General features: G+C 41.1%; 4 protein-coding genes across 7 annotated transcripts; 3 read left to right on the forward strand and 1 right to left on the reverse strand.

Annotated features, from left to right (window-relative positions):
• The first annotated feature begins 1505 nt into the window (after nt 1–1505).
• Nucleotides 1506–6209, forward strand: plekha1b (pleckstrin homology domain containing A1b). 2 transcript variants are annotated; one of them, XM_087782780.1, is made up of 12 exons: nt 1506–1593; nt 2326–2515; nt 2683–2739; nt 2812–2857; nt 3017–3114; nt 3512–3634; nt 3770–3898; nt 4714–4782; nt 4880–4944; nt 5007–5073; nt 5144–5221; nt 5289–6209. In XM_087782780.1, exons 2-12 carry the CDS (start codon nt 2375–2377, stop codon nt 5496–5498), a joined length of 1083 nt encoding a protein of 360 aa, XP_087638906.1. In that variant the 5' UTR covers nt 1506–1593; nt 2326–2374; the 3' UTR covers nt 5499–6209. The 2 variants fall into 2 exon arrangements, with proteins under 2 accessions (XP_087638906.1, XP_087638907.1); XM_087782781.1 differs by having other exon boundaries at nt 5010–5073.
• A 2571-nt stretch (nt 6210–8780) lies between these two features.
• On the forward strand, nt 8781–15076 carry LOC148085834 (serine protease HTRA1B-like). 2 transcript variants are annotated; one of them, XM_087783917.1, is made up of 10 exons: nt 8784–9329; nt 10800–10899; nt 11058–11172; nt 11243–11332; nt 11799–11993; nt 12060–12092; nt 12752–12866; nt 14149–14206; nt 14417–14512; nt 14604–15076. In XM_087783917.1, exons 1-10 carry the CDS (start codon nt 8873–8875, stop codon nt 14770–14772), a joined length of 1428 nt encoding a protein of 475 aa, XP_087640043.1. In that variant the 5' UTR covers nt 8784–8872; the 3' UTR covers nt 14773–15076. The 2 variants fall into 2 exon arrangements, with proteins under 2 accessions (XP_087640041.1, XP_087640043.1); XM_087783915.1 differs by having other exon boundaries at nt 8781–9329; nt 11799–12092.
• Nucleotides 15077–15311: 235 nt separating this feature from the next.
• On the reverse strand, nt 15312–19316 carry c2h10orf88 (chromosome 2 C10orf88 homolog). The gene is made up of 9 exons (XM_087782782.1): nt 19170–19316; nt 18608–18765; nt 18339–18530; nt 17976–18045; nt 17337–17531; nt 17179–17277; nt 16985–17093; nt 16766–16916; nt 15312–15828 (listed from the first exon to the last, which is right to left on the reverse strand). Exons 2-9 carry the CDS (start codon nt 18736–18738, stop codon nt 15636–15638), a joined length of 1140 nt encoding a protein of 379 aa, XP_087638908.1. The 5' UTR covers nt 18739–18765; nt 19170–19316; the 3' UTR covers nt 15312–15635.
• Nucleotides 19317–19747: 431 nt separating this feature from the next.
• asb3 (ankyrin repeat and SOCS box containing 3) lies at nt 19748–23231 on the forward strand. 2 transcript variants are annotated; one of them, XR_015710517.1, is made up of 9 exons: nt 19748–20010; nt 20388–20558; nt 20639–20751; nt 21239–21371; nt 21609–21786; nt 21924–22136; nt 22205–22459; nt 22538–22702; nt 22849–22978. XR_015710517.1 is itself a non-coding variant. In XM_087783918.1 (9 exons), exons 1-9 carry the CDS (start codon nt 19809–19811, stop codon nt 23031–23033), a joined length of 1617 nt encoding a protein of 538 aa, XP_087640044.1. In that variant the 5' UTR covers nt 19748–19808; the 3' UTR covers nt 23034–23231. The 2 variants fall into 2 exon arrangements, 1 of the variants encoding a protein (XP_087640044.1); XM_087783918.1 differs by having other exon boundaries at nt 22205–22492; nt 22569–22702; nt 22849–23231.
• Nucleotides 23232–23269: the final 38 nt, after the last annotated feature.

The raw sequence follows: 23269 nt of genomic DNA on the forward strand, positions 1-23269 counted from the left end.
GCTAATTAAATGAATGCTCTGAAGGAAGATTTGTTGGAATTTGGTTGAAATGTTGTCATATATTGTAGAATGAAACAATGAATATATTCATTGTTTCATTCTACAATATATGACAACACTTCAATTATATATATATATATACACATTGTTTCATTCTACAATATATGACAAGATTTCAACCAATATATATATAAGGTAAGGTAAGGTAAAACTTTATTGATCCCTCATATATATATATATATATATATAATACAAACAAATATCAGCAACAAAGGGATGTCATCTAGATCTAAATCTTGGCCCTGGTGTTAATGCTTCTTTGAGATATCCAGGATGTGGGATACTTTAACCAGTTTAATCAACAGTCCCTTGAGAGCCCTCTTTCCGTAAGATATTTCTCAAGTCAACCGTATTAATAACTAACAAAATACTGAAAGAAGTCAAAACAATCGCTTTTTCATTTGGCTTTAAATCTGTGAAAACATTTGAAACAGTGTCTACATGCAGCTGTGCGGACACAAGGACCAGATTTGGCACTTGATCCACAGAAACACCAGCACTCAAGTGCACCATCTGAATAAAGACAGTCAATTATTAATCAGGGACTCAGAAGTTCTCTTGTCTTGGCAAGTCCTGGTCATGTCACTCATGCCTCCCTGGCTCAGGTCCATAAATCCCTGTCATCTTTAATCCCGCTGTAGACCTGACAGAGGGACTGAGTGAAGCAGCAGGAGTCCAGTAACATTTGAACAACAAAGGCTGAGAGTTTGGAATCCCATGCCAAACGCTGCACGGGTCTGGCAGAACCGGGGAATGGCTGTGAAGAGCACACTGACACCAAATCTGGCAGGAGCGGTTCTTGTCTACGTGGACAAACAAGGAGAAAAAGACAGTTAATATTTGAGCAACAGGATGTCCAATAGCCATGTGTTCATGGTGATGCTGTTGTCATGACAACTCTATAAACAACTAAGCAAGTTAGCCAACTGCTAAAAGTTTTTACAGAATGTGAATCAAGGAGGGTAAATAAATTTAGAAAGTCCAGAAAACATGTTTAATGGATCCAAAGACTGTTTTGGAATTAAATTTAATATTGTAAAGTATTAAGTCTTCTTTGACCTGTGTTTATTTGTGTTTATGTTAAAAAATACAATTCAGGCAATTACTCAATGATTGTGCCTGAACACTATTGTGAATAAATTCAATATATCCGTTCCTGGCTGTCGTATACTGTTGTCTTAATGTCGTTCCATGACCTTTGAGCAAGTCTTCTGAAATAATATTTTTAATATATTTTTTGAAGTCTGTTACAAGCCATCATTCACCCACGTTCAAGTTTCATAGTTTTCATAAGCTAAGTAAAGTATATATTAAAAAAGACTTAATTTCAAAGTATAGTTCAGTAGCCTATAAAATTCCAACCACCAGATGTCAGCCAAAATACAGCTCTACCTGTTCTTCTTCACAAAACAAACCGGAACTACCTTTATTTTGAAAACACGCACCAGAAACGAATCTTCTACATGGTTATCTGACTTGATCCTCCTGCTTGACGACATGATCCTGGCTTCGACCGTCCCGGACCTGGTCTGAGTAAGTAAAGCAGCGTGCGTCGATTGACTTATATTCACTGTAAGCCTAGAATGAAAGTTTAAAAGTTTTCAGATAAAAATGAAATATGATAAAAAGTGACGGCGTCAGAAGGCGGAAGTCGCTCGTTGTCTCTACAATTCACTTTCACCTCTGTCGAACTTTTATCAGCTGAATCCCAATAAAGCTTTATTTATACATATTTCTCAACATGGTTCATTGAAATGTGAACTTAAAAACATTAAAATGTATCATTTCAGTTCTTTTTGGCTGCTTTTTTGGTTTTTAAATTTTAAATCTGACAATTGTAGAATAAGGATAAAATAATAATCCTAAAATAGGATAAATGGTGGTCACTTATATTCGTTGTAAAGATCTCATTGAAAATGGTTTTTATGTGCTTATACATTATTCGGTGTTATGCTTAATATACTTGTTAAAGCTCTTTCCAAATCTCAAACTTTTGCTGACAGATCATTATTTGATATCTGAGACCCAATTACAGTCGATACTGTTCCTTAAGTGGTTTTTAAAGGGTTTTAAACGAGTTTTTCTTAATTTTTGTTACTTTAGGGACTTGTAAAAAGTGAATTGTTTATTTATCTTTAGGAATTGTCCTATTTTTATGTATCAATCTTGTGACTTGTTGTTATGATATTATAATTCTCGTGGTGGTGGTTGTTATCATTATTTTTTAAATGCTCTTATCACACCATTTTGGAATTTGTTGTCCAGACCAAATCGAACTCCTGTAACACCTTGTGGTGGGACAGACGGGGTCAACATGCCGTACATGGACAGACAGCATCGTAACTGCGGCTTCCTTGACATCGAGGAAGTTGAAAACAGTGGGAAATTCCTGAGGCGCTACTTTATCCTCAACGCACAGGAGGGGTCACTGATGTGGTACATGGACAACCCTCAGGTAGACTTCTTCTTCAGCGTCTCCTCTTCCACACAGTGTACTGTAATTCACACCAATACGCTAATAAAGAGGTGTTGAAATGAATATTATTAAGTCGTAACCATTGAAAATGACGTTTCTTCTTCTCTTACTGTTAACATTAATGAATGAAAATGTCTTTGGATCAGAATCTTCTTAAAGGAGCAGAGCCCGTTGGGTTCCTCAAACTCTCGTACATCTCCTTGGTAAGACACGTGGATGGAGAGTTAAATGAAAATGAACACACACTTCTTACGGCCTCTGTGTTTCTCCTGCAGGTTAGTGATGCCTCCAAGCACAGACCAAAGGCAGAGTTCTGCTTTGGTAAGTTTTGCTTCCTCTAATGTTTGGTATTCAGATCCATTTAGAACAATGAGTGTCAGTGAGTGAGGTCTTTGGTTCTGCTTGAGAGACAAGTGTATGATGATGTATGAGTTGTGTAGCACTGGTGTGATGTCATCAACGCCATCTTCATCTCTGCAGTAATCAATGCATCGGCCAGGAAGTTCTTTCTCCAGGCAGATGACAAGCAGGACCTGGTGGACTGGATCTCTGTACTCAATAGCGCCACCAAGATCACAGTGAGAACCTCAACGTTCTAGTAACTACCTTCATCTGCTTACTTTACTGCTTACTTTTGTCTGTCAAAACTATACATCAAGGCAGCTTCCATTTTTGTCCTGAACAGCTTATTTTTCACCCTTGCTGCAGCTTCTCTGCTGGTCGACTCACCCTTTCCACCCTGCCTGCACTCTCCTCTTCACCTCTTCTATTACACAAGTCTTCTAAAGTGCACAACACAAAACACCTTTTCCTTCCGCCTGCAGGCCCATTAAAAGATACAGGGATACATTTATTTTCAACAAAGTTCTTGAGTTTTCATTTCCCTTTTCTGATCCGTGTTCAATTCTTTAAAAGGAAATGGGATTTTAAAATTAAGATGTGATTGTAAACAATCTTTTGAAAAACACTCTCCAGGTCCCCAAAGTGACGGATGGCCTGGTAGGTGGATCTGAAACCCAGCAGGATCCAGGTTTTGTAATCCAGGGATCCTACAAGACTGAGATCGTCGGAGGAGTCCCCATCACCACCCGAACGCAGGTACGCACATGCATGCACGACCACATCAGCGAGCCTGCCAGGACCTGCCGCCGTTGGAATGTGTTTAGCTCTGAGTTTTACAAGCAACACACGCACAGAACACATTCTTATCCTGAGCCTTCTGTGTGTCTTGAGGTGGTGGAAGAGGACCAGGCTGAACCAGAACCAAATAGAAACCAGAACCAGTTGCCATACTTTCTGTCCAGAGAAGTTCAGGACCGGTCTGTGATTAAGACGGGCTACTGTGTCAAACAAGGAGCTGTGGTGAGACACACACACTCATAAAGAGGAACACAGATCAGCCATATATGACTCTGAGACAAATGAACACGCAGATAAAAAGGGGTGAAAATGTGGAACTCCTTAAAACAAATAACCAAAAACTCCACAAATGCAACTTAATACTTCTAAGAAAAGGAACAACCGAACATAAAGAAACTGTTTTGCCTAATATTGATTAACAGTCATTAATGTGTAAGTTAACAGTTGTTACCGTCACAATGATCTGTTTCAAATGTGTTAATATAGCGTTAAGCCTTTGTCACTACTACTGTGTTGATTAATGTGTATTATTTTGGTGATTAACAGTTATCACTTTGTTATTACAAAGTTATTACTGTGTTGATGAACAGTGGTTTCTTTATTATTATAAAGTTATTACTGTGGTGATGAAGGGTTATTACTTTGTTATTAAGTAGTTATTACTTAGTTGATTACTTGTAATTACACCCATCCTCTGGAGCTCTCCTTCGGGAAATTATACAAACCCAGTGTTTGACTGTTATTACTGTGGTGATAAAGACTCATTATTACTTTGGTATTAAAAAGTTACTGCTGTTGTGATGAACTGTTATTACCCTTTTGATTGAATGTTGTGGTGATACATAGTTATTACTGTGTTATTAGGTACTTATTACTTTGTTGATTTATTGTTATTACACCCATTTATTAAGTGTTATTACTGTAGGGATGAACAGTTATAGCTTTGTAAATAGAACGTTAAAACTGTGATAGTAAACTGTACTTACTGTGTTGGTAAACGGTTATAACTTACAATTATCATTCTGTACCTTCATTAGATGAAAACCTGGAAGAGAAGATTCTTTATTCTGGAGAAGAATTCTCTCAGTTACTACAAGTCGGACCAGGTCAGAAACATCTTTCTTCCACTTGACCTAGACAATTTTATATATATATATATATTTTATCTATTGTTTTCTCTAAATGTCTGTATTGGGTCTTTAGGAGCGAGAGCCGTTGAAGGTGATTCCATTGAAGGACGTCCAGAAAGTACAGGATGGGCAGAACAGGTCAGAGGTCAGGGCAGCTGGTTTAGAAAGGCTAATAAAAATCTAACACTATCATCCTCCAGCAGCGACACCATGACGCGGGACAATCTGTTTGAGCTCATCACCTCATCCAGAACCTTCTACATTCAGGTCCAAGACAACCCTCTCCTTGGAATCCTTCATCATCTGACTTCTGACCTTCATGTTCTTGTTCTTTTAGACGGACAGTCCAGAAGAAACGGACAAATGGATCAAATCCATCGATGCAGCAGTTGTTGCTCAGAGAGGTCCAGATAGTGTGAGTCCGTCAGTATCAGTACCCGTGTATATCACATGTTTTGATCATTTCTCTTGTGTCTTTGCAGGACAACTCCTCCACCTTCTACCTCCCTGTCATTAAGGATCCCTGGAACCAGGTATCCCCGGTTAGTCCTCAGTCTGTTTCTGGACCTCAGTCTTCCAGGTCCTCTGCACAGAGCCCTGGAGAGCTGGGAGAGTTAGGTGGACCATTCAGACAGCACCATGATGATGGTCTGCAGCAGAAAAATCCAGACTTGCAGATGACCCTGATATGATGGGAGATGTGTGAGAACCGTACCCAGATTATCTTTATTTATGTTCCACCTGCGAGCCCAGTCATTGTGAGATGTTTTGAACAAAGAGTTGTTTTTTTCTACGTGCAGATTTTTTACCTAAAAGATCTTCAGGTACTTCCAGCTTTCCTTTCTCCTATTTGTCCATCACACATGAAACAGAGTGAATCATAAAGATCCGGGCGTCGCCAGTTTAATCCTTCATGAATCATTTTCCCCAATTGCTGCTGCTGACTGCAGGTTCACCAGAGTTAGGTTGGAAAACCGCTGTGTTCCGGTCGTTGGTGTTGGTGGCAAACATCTGACCAATGCAACATTCTCAAGAAGATGGAGCTGGGTGTTTACCTCAATCGGCACTTGTAACGCTCTCTGCTGGACAATCTGAGTTACCACAGCTTCATTACAAGATGAGAAACTTTTATAGATACCAAAAATCATGCATTTACCTTTGATCATGACAGATTTGTCGTTGATTGTTAAAAATAGAAGTTCGTTTCCAATAAATGTCTTCTCATAGCAGAATCTATTACTTTTGTTTTACCATTATATGTAATTGTTTCTCCTATAGTGTGTTGTCTCGTGCCCTTTCATCAGGGCCATAAATGATTATTGTATTCATCATGAGATTGGGTGATTTTTTTTTAAAGCATTTATTAAATAAATATGTGAAACTGTGAAAAAATCCAAAAAAAATCGTATTTTCGTTTTTATTCATTTCGGATGGACCTATTATTATTTATACAAAAACAAATATTTATTTGTATTTGTGACACAGATCTTATTGAGATTAAATCATTAAATTACCATACAAAATAAATGTAAAATAAAGGTTAGGTTTATGAATTGCTTAAATATTGCCCATACTTTGTTGAAATCATATGACTCAAGTTAAACTAACAATGTCAGAGGATATTGCCATCAGGTCATTAGGAGTCGATGGATTATTAAAGTGACCTGAAGCCAGTAAATGAGTTTAAGGAATTAAAAATGTCTTTGCTTGGAAAAATAACTTGCTTGTTCTCTTCTGAAGTGAAAACATTCTCTGGTTTATCTTGTCACTGTGAGTTACAGTCAAACATTGTAAACAAGACCAAACTGTAAATCACACCGGCAGAACATTAGAGGCACGAGTTAAATTTCCGGTCGTATAACCGGGAAGTCGACAACAACACAAGTTCACGAGGAGGAACTTGGTGGGAATCCACGATGAGTCTCTGAAGTCCGTCTTCTCACTCTCCAGGCTGAACTGTACACGACTGTATTCAGTTTCAATGTTCTGTCAGCGCCTCTGCACTCCTGAGGTTCACGGAGCGGACAGGGTGGAGTCCTGGATTCAACCTTCTCAACAGCCGATCTTTCTCAGAGACCTCTCGCTGGAGGTGTTTGGAGGACAAGGTAGAGCTGACTGGAAACATGTCCAGTGGAGGAAATATGTATTTGATCCCTCACTCTTTTTTGTAGGTTTAACTAATCCCAGAGAAAGTAATGGCTGCTTGTCAAACTCAGTCACACAAGGGGCCAAAATGTTTTAACAGAGGAGGTTGATCGAAATGTATTTTCACCAAACTTACAGGAAGTATGAGACTCATTATTGTCTTTTCATCAATCTATCATAATTATTGGTGTTTTTACTCTTTTGCCAAACACTTCCATTCAATTTTCAACATTTTTTTTAATTTGATTGGAAGTCATAATGACATCCATAATCTCTGTTCCTTAACTCTTCTGGCATCTTCAAAGGTCCCCTCATCAACATCACCATTCCTGTACTTTGGGCCAACTATCCGACGGGCCACATGAAATGGCTTGGAGTGCCGGATTCTTCTTGTAATTCACCAAGAGAAATAAGTAGAACAAATGTTAAATTTTCACTGCGCACATCTCAGGAAGAATTTTGTAACACTCCTCTTTGCTTATCCTCTCAGAATCCTTCAGGTTCTAAGGTTGTCACTTGTCATCTCGACGCTTCTCTCCACAGATTCTGGGCAGGATTTAGATCCTGAGACTGACTACGCCATTCTGTAACCCTAACGTGTTTGTGTTTGTCCCAGCAGGATTTTTTAAACTCTTGCGGTGTAGTGTGTAACCAATGGTACTCTTGACTGAGATGTCTCTGCTGGCTTAAGATCAGGAACAAGCTCCTCCTGTGCTGTTGATCTCCTGCCTTTTCTTCATGATTGTTGATAAAACTTAAGATATAAACCTGAACAGAGCACCAGACTGAGGAAGAGCGACAGTCATTATGTGTTTCTTCCATTTTGTAGTTATAACATCAATAGTTCTCTACAATCTTGACCTTGATGTCCATTGACAGTTTTTCAGTCTTGCCTGAAGATTGGTGTTCGATAGTTTGAGATTGTGGACTTGTGTCTTTTCTAAAGGTAGCAAATTAAGAAAGATGCATTTCATTTAGATTACAAGGGGAAAGTAAATGGGAAAGTAGAATACATATTGTACAGTATCTGTGTCTCACGTTTTAAATAAAACAATTTCAGAAGTATAAACCATTGCTTTATTCAAGAATCAAATCAAGAAAAACAGTGAGGGATATGTATTTTCCCAACTGAACTTGTAACAGATTCACTTCACACTCAAATTTGTATTAAGAAACAGAGTTTTGTTTATTATAAAGACCAGTTTCTTGATGAGACTCCAGTATGGCTGTTTATAGACAAGAGTTTATTCTGTTTAGGAAACTTGTTTTTTTTGACAAAACCCTGGTTTGTGTGGATTCATCTTTCTTTCCATTTTTTTTCAAGTGGGGCCTGAATTCATTGTTAATTAAGAATGAAAACCCTATTTGGGTTTGTTGGGGTACAGATAAGTTAGGGGTTGAAATAACCAATCCAGGTACTGAAAGGTTGATCATCGACTGTTCAATATCCTCATTTCATCATCGTGACCTTCACACCCAAGTATTTTGATCACAAAACTCTCTGGGTTTCTGATGTTTCTCTGCTCTCGCCACACCCAGCGGTGTCAATATCATGTTTCTGCCTCAGCTGAACATAACGATTGTGAGGCCGTGTCAATAGATGACCTCAGGGGTCACATGGTGCCACAGACACTTATGTCACGGATCTTGACTGCTGTTGATCCATCATTTCAGATTGAAGATCGATCACACCGGCAAGTGACACCGCGGATGGTGGTGCTGACCCAAATGTCATGATCAAAAACTGTTACCTCACCAATTACATAATTGTCAAGTGATTCCTCCCATCAGTGACGTCAACCACGCCCCTCCAATCAGCACCATGTCCCGCAGCTCTAAAAGCATCCGAACCTCCCGGGCTCCAACACTCTCTCCTCAAACTTTCTGCAAGTTTTGGGCACTTTTTTTTTATTGTTGCACCATGACCAGGATCCTCCTTCTGTGCGCGCTGAGCGCCCTGCTGTGCCATGGCCTGGGTGAGGCCCGGGTCACCAAGCGTGCCGCAATCGGGTGTCCAGAGAGGTGCAACAAGTCCGAGTGCGCCCCGGTGCGCGCCGACTGTCAGTCCGGCGAGGTCGTGGACCGATGCGGGTGCTGTCCGGTCTGCGCGTCCGGTGAAGGGGAACCCTGCGGGGGGTCCGAGGACCAGGAGTGCGGGGATGGACTGGGCTGCGTGGTGACCGCGGGCGTGGAGGCTTCGGCCACGGTCCGGAGGAGGAGCAGCACCGGGGTGTGCGTGTGCAGCGGGACCGAACCCGTCTGCGGGAGCGACGGAGTCTCGTACCGGAACATCTGCCATTTAAAGTTAGTCAGTAACAAGGGCAGCAAAGTCCTGAAGCCTGCGGTGATCCTGATCCAGAGAGGAGAGTGCGGGAAAGGTGCGTGTGCGCGCGCGCGCGCGTGTGTGATCATTTAGTCAACAGTGTGAAAAGAATTGTTGAAAAATTCCTGCTCTGGATGTTTTCAGATCTGTTTCCACACAATCTTAGAGATCAGGGTGTTGTTAGATTTCCACTTCCTGTTTAAACCAGAGGGACCAGAGGTGAGTCAGTGGATGTGTCAGCTCTGGCCAGTGGGATGGAGGGACCCCAAGATGTCGAGTATAAGTCTGTACAGCTTCGTTTCCTGGATGCACTAAAAGTGCAAAGGGTTTAAGTTTGTAATGTCCAGCCTTACACCCCAGCTCGGGCTCTGAGGTCTGTGGATCAGAATCTACTGATGGTTCCACGCACACGGTTCAGGACCAGAGGAGAGAAATCCTTCCAGACTGTTGCTCCTAAGCTTTGGAACGATCTTCCTCTCTCTCTGTGTTTGATGGATCTACTGACTCCTTCAAGAAACATCTTAAGACGTTTTTATTTGTTCAGGCTTTTCTGATTTTCTGGAACTCCTGTTGTGTTATCAGTTTTATCTTGACCTTTAAAGTATATACTGTACTTTATTGAATATTGTTTTGATTGTTTAAGCGCTTTGTGACCCTGGTCTGGAAAAGCGCTATACAAATAAAAATGTCTTACTTACTTACTTACTTACTTATGTCAGGTGCTGATGGAGATACTGTTGGTGCTGATTAAAGGGGTTCAGGTTTATATCCTGTTGTTGCTACAGGAGTCAAAAGTTGACTCAAGAGGTGCTGAGTGGTGAAGAAACGATGACGAGTAGAGCTCAAGTCTGTTTCTGTGGATTCTAGTTCAGGTCCAGGTTCTGTGGTTCTGTTCTGGTGCCTCAGGACGGCAAGTTCTTTCGTTTGAAGACATTTGTCTGAGAAGGGTTTACTTTATTTAATTTCTAAGCTCTAGAGATTTAATTTTGAAAAAATGAAAATTGTTGTTTTTTTTACCATATAAATGAACTTTGTTTTCCAGTCTAGTTCCTCATGACTTTTGCCATCTGAAATATAATGACGTCAAACCTCAAAAAGAAAATAAAGTTTACTCAAGTGGTATATTATTGAATTTTTTGCCGTAGCTGAAGTTATTTTTTTTGTAGCTCACGTTCAGGTTCAGATAAGATTCATTGATAAGAATCAAAAATGTTTTCCATTTGGTAACAATGTTGCAAAATTGACTAACTCGCAGATGTTTTTCTGGCTCCTGATTGGCCCCGGAGGGCTATTGGGGCCGAGCCACAGATGCTGCAGCCGTCGCCTGAATGCTCATTATTTCTGATTATATAACATTTGAATATCCTCCAAACAAACACACACATACATGAACACACACACTGACCATTGCCACTGCGCGTCCTTAGCAATGTTTTATATGTGCGCATGTTTTTGTTGGCACACACCACGAGGACTCCTTGTGTATATGCCATAATAACGTGACCTTTCTGGTTTTGTGTGTCAGCCCAGCCGAATCCTGAGAGCCTTCGATACAAATTCAACTTCATCGCGGACGTTGTGGAGAAAATTGCTCCTGCCGTCGTTCACATCGAGCTTTTTCGCAAGTAAGGGGGAAACAAACTACTCTTACAGATCCTACAGTTGTCTCGGTCCATTAACGACTGTGTGAATAATAAAACAACTGACTTTAATGTTTGTAGACGTTTCTGTTGACATCATTTTCTTTGGCAAACGATGACGATGTCTATGACCGTGCGTTCAGGATGATGTTCTCCAAGAGGGAGGTTGCGGTCGCCAGCGGTTCTGGGTTCATGGTCTCTGAAGATGGACTCATCGTGACCAACGCTCATGTGGTGGTGAACAAACATCGTATCAAGGTTTCCTTAAACATTCCCACGATTAGTTTTGATTTTTCCGGACAAGATATTATAGATTCTCGTCCTGCAGGTGGAGCTGAAGAACGGAGCGACGTATGACGCCAAGGTCATGGACGTTGATGAGAAGTCAGACATTGCCCTCATCAAGATCGACACGACGGTGAGACCCCTGACCCAACAATCATTAATAGTGTAGACAGCAAGAGATAGAACCCTTGAGGGAGGTTTGTTCTCTATCGCAATAATGACAGCAGTTATATCAGTGTTCCAGTCCTGACCTGAACTCCAGAACCTCCTCCACTCTGCTCCTTCTTGTCTATACACAACTTGAACAGTGAGTCATACGATTCTTGTTCGAGGAAATGTGTTGCATCTGGGGTTGAAGTGGGTCAGTGGAAGGTCTTGTTATATGTTTGAATCTTCACTCAGCAGTGAAAATGTGGCGCAACAGCTGGAGCAGAACCAGAACCTGATGGTTCCAGTCAGTCATTTCCTGCAGCTGAACATGAGCATTGACTTCACACAAGTTAATCCACTAATGACTCTTTCTTTCTGGCTGGAACACTGCGGTTCACGTCAAGTTGTCCAACAACAATGTTTCAACCTAACTTTCTTCTCTCCATCAGAGCAAGTTGCCGGTTCTTATGCTTGGACGTTCGTCGGACCTTCGTCCTGGTGAGTTCGTCGTCGCCATCGGAAGCCCGTTCTCCCTCCAGAACACAGTCACCACGGGCATCGTCAGCACCACCCAGAGAGGAGGGAAGGAGCTGGGCCTCCGGAACTCAGACATGGACTACATCCAGACGGATGCCATCATCAACGTGAGACTCAGAGAAGCTAGTAAAGTTAACCTTCTGATTAATTCACTGTACTTTGTTTGTCTGCAGTACGGGAACTCGGGAGGGCCACTGGTCAACCTGGTGAGTGGACGAAGGTCACGTAACTCTTATTTATTTGTCTGATAACTGAGAGCGAGATCCTTATATTAAAAACGTACTGGATAATGTATGAGATGCTAAATACAATTGTATCTTCGGCCTGTAGAGGACGAATTATACCATTTTTCTTTATTTGAAACAATTTCAATAAAACAAGTTAAGATCCGATGATACTTCTATAATGCATTTTATAACTACATTTTCTTAACTTATAAAGGATTATAGATAAACAAGTGATAATAAAGTAAGTTTTATTTTGGTAGATACAGAAATAAGAGGGAAATAATGGATCTAGCGTGTGTGACCTTAAAAAACATGCAGACTGCTGGCACCAGGCCATGCGACTTGTCAGACTTGTGCTGCCTGATGGTGAGTGGGACAACAATGTTCTGGTTCAAATTGTTTCATGTCCTGGAAAGTTCTTTCACAGCTGATTTTCATTATGCTGTTTTCATCATCCCTGAAATCCGGGAACAGAACCAGAATTCTGGCTAGAAAAGCAAGAAACTTCTTACTTCTTACTTCTTGTGCAGATTTAACTCAATTACTCTTTTATTCTCCTAATCATTTAGCAGCCATCTAACTCTACATTATTACTTTATGTTGTGTTTGTGTGTGTGTGTGTGTGTGTGTGTGTGCAGGACGGGGACGTCATCGGCATCAACACTTTGAAAGTGACTGCAGGAATTTCTTTCGCAATTCCATCAGATAAGATCCGGAAGTTTCTGGCCGAGTCACACAGTCGACAAGCAAAAGGTTTGTAGAGAAAATTTTCACACTTTACCTCTTAGAAACTATTATAGTATACATTTGAGTGTTATGAATAATTGAACAACTGCCCATGAAAGAAACACAGTCATGGGTTACACTTAAAAAAGAAATTTGGCACAAGGCAACACTTTGGTTCACCACTGGTACCATCTATGTAACACAAACATAAATCTTAAATAAATAAAATAAAAACACTAATCTTTTCAATTATCTTTTTAGTTTTTTGGAAATTGAAAATTAGTATTCGACATTTAAATCAAGGGAAGGGTTATTTTACCTTTTCTCGATTGGTTTAATGTACTCATTTAATTCACCGACCAAACAGCAAAAATAAAACAACATGAACGGCAAAATGTAGTAAATGTAAAGTACAAGAAATAACCATAATGCAGAATCAGCAGGAGCTCTGGACTGGTTTGTCTGCAAGTAAATTGTCTTAAATAGAGTTTGCGTTTCACTCATTGTCACTAGTTTCCAGGATACTTTTTGAATAATCTTCAATGAAACATGCGTGTTGGCAAATAAAACTGAAATTATTAACAATATATTTTATTTCTCTGTGGCCCTGTAAAATTTGCTTTACAGCCAAGTACTCGTCCTCAGACCATGTGTCTGGAACCAGTGTTCTAGAAGTCTCTGTTTCAGACTGCACAAGACCAGCTCAAGGGTCCACATGTGTGGTTCTCCACATTTTATAATCACAGACTGTGAGAGATTTTAAATGATGTGATCAATTTACTGGTAAATGGCTGTGCGTGATCAGTTTAGTTAAATATTGAATTCTGAAGGTCTTGCTGGCATCTGCCAAGAATAGGATCAAACTGATAAAAATCGCAAACTACTGTAGTTATGGCTTCTTTGCTCAGACTTGTTATCAACCTCAGTAACCAGTGATGTAATTGTAGCCACGAGACGAGCAATTATTTAGAATTTTTTTTTAAGAAAAGAGCTTTAGTATTTGTTTTAAATGTACACTAGATAACTGATTTAATGACAAAAAAACAAGTATGTTTTTCAATGTTCCACTTCTCAAGTACAGCTTTTATTTGGGGAATAAAGACCAAAAGCTTGCTGGAGTAAAACTTATATTAACTTATATTTACAAGTGTACTTTAAAATCTTTTGCTCTTCTTTTAAACCATGTTCAATGATGCGACCAAATTCTATTAAGCCTGGTCATTTCAAAGCTGTATTTTATATTTAAAGCCTGGAGTTTGGTTGTATTTTAGTCCTGTCATGTGACCAGTGTTTTCTTCTTTTATTGCAGGTGAAACGTTAATGAAAAGAAAATACATCGGCGTGAGGATGATGAGTCTGACTGCGACGTAAGCCTTGCTTTAGGTTGTTGGTGCAATGACAGTCTTCTCATGTGGTAGAGGACAAGTGGATATGGGAGGGGCCGACGAGCACCCAAGTGTGTGGTGCGTGGGCGTGGCTTCCATATCTGGAGCACACCTGAATTCACCCAAATCCACTTTTTCTCTGCTGCACGACTGTGAAACACTATGATGATGTCATCACTTGTGTGGTTCCAGGCTGGCGAAGGAGCTGAAGGAACGACAATCAGACTTTCCTGACGTCACCTCAGGAGCGTATGTGATAGAAGTCATCAGACAAACACCTGCTGAAGCGTGAGTCCATGTCACCTTCAATGAACAGTACATGGTTATTCATTTGAAGAAACAAGGAAATCAATGTGTAATGATGGTGGTGTTGCTGCAGGGCCGGCCTGCGCGAGAGCGACGTGATCATCAGCATCAACGGTGAAAGGATTGCCTCAGCCAACGACGTGAGCGCCGCCATCAGGTCAGGGGGGGCACTGAAGACGGTGGTGAGACGAGGGAACGAAGACGTGATCCTGACCATCACACCTGAGGAGATCGACCCCTGACCTCTCGTTGATTATCATGAACTCTTCTGAACATTTGTGTGTGGGCATCAGGGAACTTGAATAAACACGCACACACTTAGGATCCATAGATGCAGTATTAGTTGTCACTTTTCTCTATTTGATTTAAGTGTCCAAGTGTCACTCACAGAGAGATCCTGCTGTTCATCCTTACTTTCCCTTTGTCATTGATTAAATTCTTTTGTTTTATTCCTTTTATTCCATCGTCGTTTATTTGGAATAGTTTTATTTTTTAAAAGACCATGTAACTCTCAGTTCTGATAAAACATGCACTTTCTTGTCTAAATCCGAGTGTTCGCCGTGTTTTCTTTCAACCTCTAAACATTTGGTTAATGGAGTCTCTTGTATATCCACCGACAGATGGTGGTGGAAGCTCCTCCTCCGCTGACTCAGCGTCTCCTCTCTAGCAAAGCGACCTGAACATCAGGTTCTGATTAGTACTAAATCCTTCCTGCTGACTGCGCTGGCAGCTTTCGCCGTGTTCTGGGAGTAAAAAGAAACTAAACACTGGCACATTGTAATAAATAGTCTTTTACTTGTTAAAATGTGTTTTAAAATCTCATCACATACATCTTAGAGAAACCGGATCAAACCGGAGTCAGGCAAACAACAGTTATTACAGTAACAAAAGTTAATGTGGATCAAGTCTGGACGTCACTGAATCAACAAGAGCAGACATTCAGAAGCCCAGAGTCCAGATTTGTAAGCAGCAAAATAAGATTAAAAAAACGGTTATTGAGTCAAGTCCCTTTAGTTGTGGATCAATAAATCCTGATCAAAACAAAACCGCATAGAGTTTTAGTCTGTTAGTTTCCAGGAGCACCTGCTCGGCGTCCAGGTCCATGTCAGGTTGGGATCTTTTGTTCAGATGTTCCGACGACTCTTTCTCCAGCTTCTGACACAGGAGTGGTTTGGTTCTGCAGCAGACTCTTTAGGGCTACCTCCAGTTTGTGCTCTATAGCATCCAGACGTTTGTCCATGTGTTCCCTCAGCCTCGTCTCCATCTCCTCCATGCGGCGCTCCATCACAGCATCACACCTACACAGAAGAACGATGATGTTAACAAATTAATACTCAAAACAACGAGAACAGATTAACACATTTGACTTAACACATATTTACAGAAAAAGTAGCAGATCCTGAGCTCGGGACTCGCGTGGGCTTGAGGAGAATGTCGACTGGTTCTGACGGTTCTGGAGAACAGAACCTCTGTTGTTTCCTGACTCAGCCCAACATGGTGGGACAATGACTGTGTGCTGAGACCTGATTGGCTCTGAATGTGTGAACATGCGTGTGCAAACCATTGTTTCAATAACTTATACAAGTTATTAAATAGCAACTAATGTGTTGATTTAAGTTCTCTTAAATAGATGTGGGACTCTATTGTACTTATTAGTATGTATCCGTTTGTACAAAACTCTCTTTTCATTGAAATTATTCATTAGAAAATGTGTTTAAGCCCCGCCCACTGACGACACTTTTTCAGAGATTACATTTTATTTATCATAACCACACCCACTCTGCTGTGATTGGTCAAGCATCGAGGTATGTCACTACGTGTCATAAATCCCAGAATATTCCACCTCCAAAAGGACCGGAGGGAGAACTTTATGAACTTATAAATTCAAAACACGGTCATGATGAGAGACGTACTGCATCTTGGAGAGGAAGACTTCAACATTTGAAACATGGGAGTCAGGATGTTGCCCTTTAAAGCAGTACTACGTAACATTTCTGCAGTATTCATTTATTTTACATTTTCTGTAATAATTGGCCTAATCTTGAAAAGTCATGACTCGCAATAGAACTAGCCAGATTTTATTTGAACTATGATGTCAAGATCTTCACAGCAGTGTTCCAGAGAACATGTTTTCATCTAAAGTACTTGATATGGTTGACATTTTCAACTTTCTTTTAGTTTGAAAGCCAGGAGCCCAGTCGGAGATCTGGACCTCTCTGGTCTAAGAGGACTTACCACGAGTCATCCGTCCTCGCGCTGTCCCGGGCTTCTTCCAGGCGTAGCTGTGTCACATGACCACAGATGCTTTGCAGAATCTCCGCCCCCTCTGACCCCTTCACAAACTGTGACATCATCTCCGACCATTGGCTTGAGCTCCCACTGCTGGCTGCTCGCAGGTATTACACTGATTAGCTCAGACCACAAACACAAGTCGCATGAATACGAAGCAGTTACCAGAGGTATCGAAGTGATCCGTTGGAGAGACGGAGTGGGAGGCTGGTGATATCGCTCCATTATGAGTCGGGGGAAGGTGGTTCGTTGTGGTGTCCACCTCTTGCTGATTCTGACAGAAAAATGTGTATGTTTGTGACACACAGAAGAAACCAAAAGGCTCAGAAAGAGTACAAAATATGAACAGATTATGATACCCGTGTGTCAGCAGATAGACCAGCTCCTCGTGTCAGAGCTGCCATGACCCCTCCTCCCATCAGGAGAGGAAGGAATCCGCCAAGAGACGATGTCTGGTTCTGGGAAGAGAGCTGATGTAAGATTTCCTCCAGCAGGGGGAGATGTCGACTACACTCACCTGCTGCTGGAATTGGATCATGTCCAGAAGGTTCTGGGCCCCAGGTGAAAGACTCGCCCCCATCTCATCAACAAGGGTCTGGACCTGCTGCAGGTCAATACCAGGCGGGCGATCCAGGGAGTTTGACGGTGGAGGGAGAAGACCCACGACCATGTGATGCACAAGCACACTGCTGCGCCCCCCTAGAGACAGCAGCTGCAGGACAACAATTGAGAAACATGACTTGTGAAATCAGGCTATAAAAACTATGCATGTTTGCTTGTGATATCAATATCAATTATTATTGAGAACCATTTACTTTTCCATCATTTTCGGATTATACCTACAATAATGTAAAAGGGAATAGATTCGAACACGTTAAATTGCTCATAAATGTTTCATTCAAGAATTGATATCTTGACATTTTCCATGTATTCGCGATAATAACCAAGTTCTTACATCAATAGCTATTACATTGTGACAAAAATGTGATTTTAGGCATTTCATATTTTATTTTCTGACTGTTAGTTACATGACATAAACAAGGGTGACCTTTTGTGACCCTGGTCTAGAAAGGTGCTTTACAAATAACATTTACTTACTAACTTACTTACATTTATCACAGGACCATATGTGTTATTAACAGTCGGTGGCGCTTACCTTGATGTCACATGATGATACAGGGGTTGGAATGATCAACCGTTTTCTGTAGAAGGGTCCACGGTCAGAACTGAGGAAATAAGATAGCAACATTATCTTTTCAATTCATAATTCTTTTTTTTCAGAATTGACTATACTATTATTATATGAGATTTTTTTTTATTAAATCAAATTGCTAGTAGCAAATAATAACAGTAATAAAAAAAAGAAAAGAAAAATAGATTACAACATTTCTAGTGAAAACCTAGTTAAAACTTGAATATTATTTTAATTTCTTTGTTAAACCGTAAATGACAGCTGAAGTTATTACAGTTAAGCAAATAGTACGTAACACATCCCTACAAGTGTGAACTTCACACTTACCCGTCCACATTAACTTGTGCGTCTAGTTCCCCTCTCACTGTCCCACAGTATTCTCCCTGCTGGTCGTAGACTTCTAATGTCCGGGCTTCGCTGACCAACATAAGACTGCCGATGACGGCCACGGGGTCAGTTTTACTGCACAGTGTCAGGACGCATGGTGACCCCTCCTTCCTCTGCTCCAACAGAACTGGGCTGCATGTGGGTACAAAAGAGGCACACTTGAGCATTTCTCCAGCCGTGACCAGGAATATGCGCCTGCTGGTTCTGACCTGCATGGTTCATCTGGGTCGAGCAGTTCTTCTCCCTCATTTTTCAGGTGAACAAGAAACAGGGTGTTGGAAAACTGTCCGGGGGAGTCACACACCCAGGCCTCCCCACTCTTTACAGAAATGTCCACCATGGTTTCGAACAGGTCACTGTAGTCGAACTGAGATAATAATTTCATGGTTTATTAAGAATATATTTGCACAATAATGGAACTTGCAGCCTATAAAACAAAATAAATATGCTGAAAACTGAATTTAAGTAAATTGATGAATTACTTTACTATTTTCTGCCCACATTGTCGATAAGAATATGTCTTGATCAAAATAAAATCAAATGTTTTGTTTAAACTAAATTAATATACAAATCCACAACTTGGCAGGCAATACATTCCTACTAATTCAGTAACGTATAAAACAACATATTTAAGAACAGACTCACAGTGCTCTGTCCAAATATAAACATTATTTCTCGACTTGTCTCTTCAAAACACATACAAATGGTAAGTCTTAATATCAATCCAAAAGTTGAAATGCACAGTATTAAGCTCGAATCTGTTGCTTTTACCTCAGAAAGATCGTCGTACACCAATTTTTGTTTACGCCATGATGCCCATCAACCTGTCCACAACATCTCCCGACGATCAAATGGAATAACAAGGATATTTATTCTTGATTTCGGGTGAACGAAGGCGAACTACACAGATCCATGCACGGTTCTTTTTCTACAGTGAAGTGTCAGGCTGCTGTGTACGACAGCATCGCCACCTGCAGGTTCGGAGAACAGCTGCGAGGGTTTACCCATCATTATTTAAAAATAATGCCACATTTGAGTTAAAGAATTTGGATTTATTGTACCTTGTTCATGGTAAACACCCAGATTAAAATCGAAGCAAAATACTTATTTGTGTAAAAAACAATTTTGATTTCAAATCAGAATAATTAAGAAACCGTTTCAGGAAAAGTTACATTATTTTATGAAACAAAAAAACGCCGTGGATCGCAAATACTCCTCTTTAAAACATATTTTATTTGCTAATATGAATTATGAATAACTCCAAGTGTAATTCCTGTTTCAGACACTGATGGCGCTACACCGCAGTACGACAGTTATTTCACACAACAGAAGAAGACGCGTCGATGACAACATCCAATGTAAACAGAAATGGAATTGAACTTTTGAATTAAAAAGCGGGGGTTTTCAGGGATGGACTTCACCGAGTGTTATCAAGACACCGTATCCACGCTAGCGGCGGCGGCTCGCTCGGGAAACCGCACCCGACTCAGGCAGCTGATCCAGCGGGGCTGCAGTGTGGAGACTCGGGACAACCGGGGCTGGAGCTCGCTGCACGAAGCTGCCGCGGCCGGAAGCGTCGTCTGCGTCCAGGAGATTCTCTCGACTGCTGCGGGTGAGACAGGCATACTTTTAGCTGCAAATAAGTAAAACCCAGATGCCAACTTGGATTGCACTCGTTTTGTATACATCAAAAATTACTGCTATTAATTGAGATCAATTCTATGTGTTGTGTCATTATTTAGTGGGGTTTAGAATTAATATATGGGCTTTGAGTTACTTTGAATATGAAAAATAAAGCTCCTCTTGTACTTTATGGTATTTTGGAAGAAAAAAAATAGTCACAACCAAAATAAATGGTAATAAAAGAATGATAGTGTATGCAAGTAAGTCAGTTAAAGGAGACCAGGGTCACAAAGCGCTTGAAGTTGTAATACTTACAAATTATATTTTATTTAGTTTAAGATAAACTTTTTTTTTCCTGTGTGACAGGCAATGCATCATCTGCTCCTCGACACTTTGTCAACTCTCTGACGCATGAGGGCGAGTCTGCATGTTTCCTAGCAGCGAAACAAGGCTATGCACCTGTGGTCAAAGTGCTTCTGAGGGCTCAGTCTGACATCAACCAACTAACCAATGACCTCTCCTGCCCTCTGTACACCGGTAGAACACATCCTTGACATCACCTTCAACGGCATCATCGTCATTATCATCATGACACGCTGCCGGTTCTGTTTTTTCAGCTGTGGACTCTGGGCACCTGAATGTTGTGAAATTGTTGATCAGAAGAGGAGCCGAGGTGAACAGATCCCATACCGAGTCATGCTGGACTTGCTTACACCAGGCTGTTTACAAGGTTGACAGAACACGTACAGACAAACAACACAACACATTCCAGATTGTTTTTTTTTCTTCTGATGATAAACAGATCATAGAACACAATCAGAATTCTTAATTTGTGCCATTATTAGTGGAGAGGGTCCACTAATTTGGAATTAGTTTTGGTCCACTGTGCAACATCAAGTATCAAACATAGAATAAAATATTAAACATAAATACAATAACATTTAAAATTAAGACACAAGCAGGCTGTCTTGGGATTTTATTTATATAATACTCATTTACACAATTGTAGTTGTGTTTTAAGAACCAATTGGAGGTGAAGACAGGACTTTGAAATGCTTTAAGATTTGTGATGTTATGAAAGATTACTAATTAAAGGATTTGGGTCAAGATTTTCAGATATGTTGTATTCTATTCTACTTTGAACAACTTTTTATTTGAAATAGATACCCCTGTACAACAATGAATTACAATGTGATTCAAGTGTTATTATCTTTCAGGGTCACAGCGGCATTGTGCGGCTGCTGGTGAAAGTCTGTCAACTGGAGACTCGAGATGACCACGAAATAACTCCTCTTTTTGTGGCAGCACAATATGGGCGACAAGAATGTTTGGGAATACTCATTCAATCAGGTACTTATGTGTTTAATTATTAGGGAATTATTATTAGTTTTATCATAACACATACTCTGATGTCATATTCAATGTCAACATTGGTTGTGTGAAGCAGAGAAAGTTGGCGCTTGTGATGTTTACATTGGGATGTAACTCAAATAGCATTTATTGATTTCTTATCGAGGGCTTTAAAAGCTTTGGCGGGACTTAAATGTGACATTAAATTGATGAAATCTTGAACACTTTCACTCACAGGTGCTGATGTGAATGCTCAGGCCACTGACCTGGCCACTCCCCTTATGATCGCCTCTCAGGAGGGTCACCATGCCTGTGTGGACCTTCTGTTGGATCATGGGGCGGACCCGAACCTGCCCTGTAGTCTGGACTGGCCCCAGTTACCCATTCATGTGGCTGCTCAGTGTGGACACCACAGGTGAACACACTTGAGAGTCTTGACACTCCAATGATCTTTAGACACTGAGAAAGTATAACTGTTTAAAATGGAATCAAAAGATTCACATAAATAATAATATAACTTTATTGTTAAGGAAATTTAAAATGTGCTTCCAGAATCCTCAGCAGACTTGTTGCCCTCACTGACCGGGCGTGTGACCGTGACACTGGTCAGGTGAGTCCGCTCTACATGGCAGTCCACAAGAATGAGTCTCGCTGTGTGGAGCTTCTTCTGAGAGAAGGTTTTAGTCCGAACGGCCAAGACTGCACCGAGACACTCGGCATTCTGTCTCCACTGTCCCTCGCCCTCGGTTGGACCAAGCCCCTCAGGTTAGTAAGAACCCTGGAACACAGGCTTCGGGTCAAAACCGTTTGAGCTGACTGATGCTGTGTTGCAGTGAGTGTGTGAAGCTGCTGGTGGCAGCAGGAGCCACTTTACATGAGGAGGACTGGTCCTTTGCTCTTGGTTCGAAGGACATGGACCTCCTGAAGTTGGTTTTACACTACAGGTGCATGCCAACCTCTCATCTTCTGGATCATGGACCTGATGGTAAAATGGAACTGATGGCAGAAGAGCTGGAGTCATTAATCTCTGAGGGTTCGAGACAGATCGCGTTTTCCCCCTGGTGGCTTCCTCTGGTTTTGCAAGCTGGGTTAGAACCTTCTCGGATGCTTCTGCCAGGCGTGTGAGTGTCAAACCAACCAGTTACTCTGTTATTTTTTTAATCCAGATCTGAGCTCTTGCCTGCTCTGTCGTTCCAGACTAAAGCAGGCTGATGAGGAGGTGCTAAATCTGCTACTGGAGTTTGTCAACTGGTCCACCGTGTCTGCACCTCTGATGCACGTTCTGAGTGAGAGACGCCAGGGACAGAGCTGGAGACCTCGTCCACATTTCGGTATAGCAAACAAACTGTTTAAGCACCACTTCTGACATGCTGATATTTACAACAATGTTTAGAATAAACATTCTGAAAAGAAGTCTCTCAAAAGATGCAAAAGGAGCATGTCTTATACCTGGTTTTTGTGTTGTCCCCTCCATCAGACTCCCCACCACCTCTCCTCCACCTGTGCCGGCTGAGACTACGAGAAGTATTTGGAGCGGGTGATTTGATGAAGGGCGGCGTTCTCCAGCAGCTACCTGTTCCTCCCCTACTGCATCCCTACTTGCAGTTTAATGACATTCTCTCCTCCTTCTCGGCTCGGGTTCCTCTCTCCACTCCCTCCTGATAATTTGAGTGTGGGCGAACAACAAGATACCTGAAGGGAATCCATACCAGCAGCTCAAACACTCCTGTGAGATCTGATACCTTGAATGTTCCTTCACTACTGGCAGCGTTCCTGTTTAAGCTTCTTGGAGCTGCAATCATGAAGAAGTTTAACTTTTTTTGTTCATGGATAATGTCTTAATAAAATTATTAGACATTTGCGTTGTTTTGATTTTTGATTTTTTCCGTGTCTGATGT

The sequence above is a fragment of the Callionymus lyra genome, chromosome 2, assembly GCF_982586985.1.
Source record: "Callionymus lyra chromosome 2, fCalLyr1.hap1.1, whole genome shotgun sequence".
Lineage (NCBI taxonomy): Eukaryota > Metazoa > Chordata > Actinopteri > Syngnathiformes > Callionymidae > Callionymus > Callionymus lyra.

Coding starts and splice junctions, on each gene's coding strand:
- plekha1b (XM_087782780.1), top strand. CDS start 2,375: ATGCCGTACATGGACAGACAGCATCGTAACTGCGGCTTCCTTGACATC. Junction 2,516..2,682: donor GGTACATGGACAACCCTCAG/GTAGACTTCTTC, acceptor TCTTTGGATCAG/AATCTTCTTAAAGGAGCAGA. Junction 2,858..3,016: donor AAAGGCAGAGTTCTGCTTTG/GTAAGTTTTGCT, acceptor TCATCTCTGCAG/TAATCAATGCATCGGCCAGG.
- LOC148085834 (XM_087783915.1), top strand. CDS start 8,873: ATGACCAGGATCCTCCTTCTGTGCGCGCTGAGCGCCCTGCTGTGCCAT. Junction 9,330..10,799: donor GAGAGGAGAGTGCGGGAAAG/GTGCGTGTGCGC, acceptor TTTGTGTGTCAG/CCCAGCCGAATCCTGAGAGC. Junction 11,173..11,242: donor TGAACAAACATCGTATCAAG/GTTTCCTTAAAC, acceptor CTCGTCCTGCAG/GTGGAGCTGAAGAACGGAGC.
- c2h10orf88 (XM_087782782.1), bottom strand. CDS start 18,738: ATGGTGGACATTTCTGTAAAGAGTGGGGAGGCCTGGGTGTGTGACTCC. Junction 18,531..18,607: donor GACCCAGATGAACCATGCAG/GTCAGAACCAGC, acceptor ACCCACATGCAG/CCCAGTTCTGTTGGAGCAGA. Junction 17,278..17,336: donor TGATCCAATTCCAGCAGCAG/GTGAGTGTAGTC, acceptor CTCTCTTCCCAG/AACCAGACATCGTCTCTTGG.
- asb3 (XM_087783918.1), top strand. CDS start 19,809: ATGGACTTCACCGAGTGTTATCAAGACACCGTATCCACGCTAGCGGCG. Junction 20,752..21,238: donor TACACCAGGCTGTTTACAAG/GTTGACAGAACA, acceptor ATTATCTTTCAG/GGTCACAGCGGCATTGTGCG. Junction 21,787..21,923: donor GCTCAGTGTGGACACCACAG/GTGAACACACTT, acceptor ATGTGCTTCCAG/AATCCTCAGCAGACTTGTTG.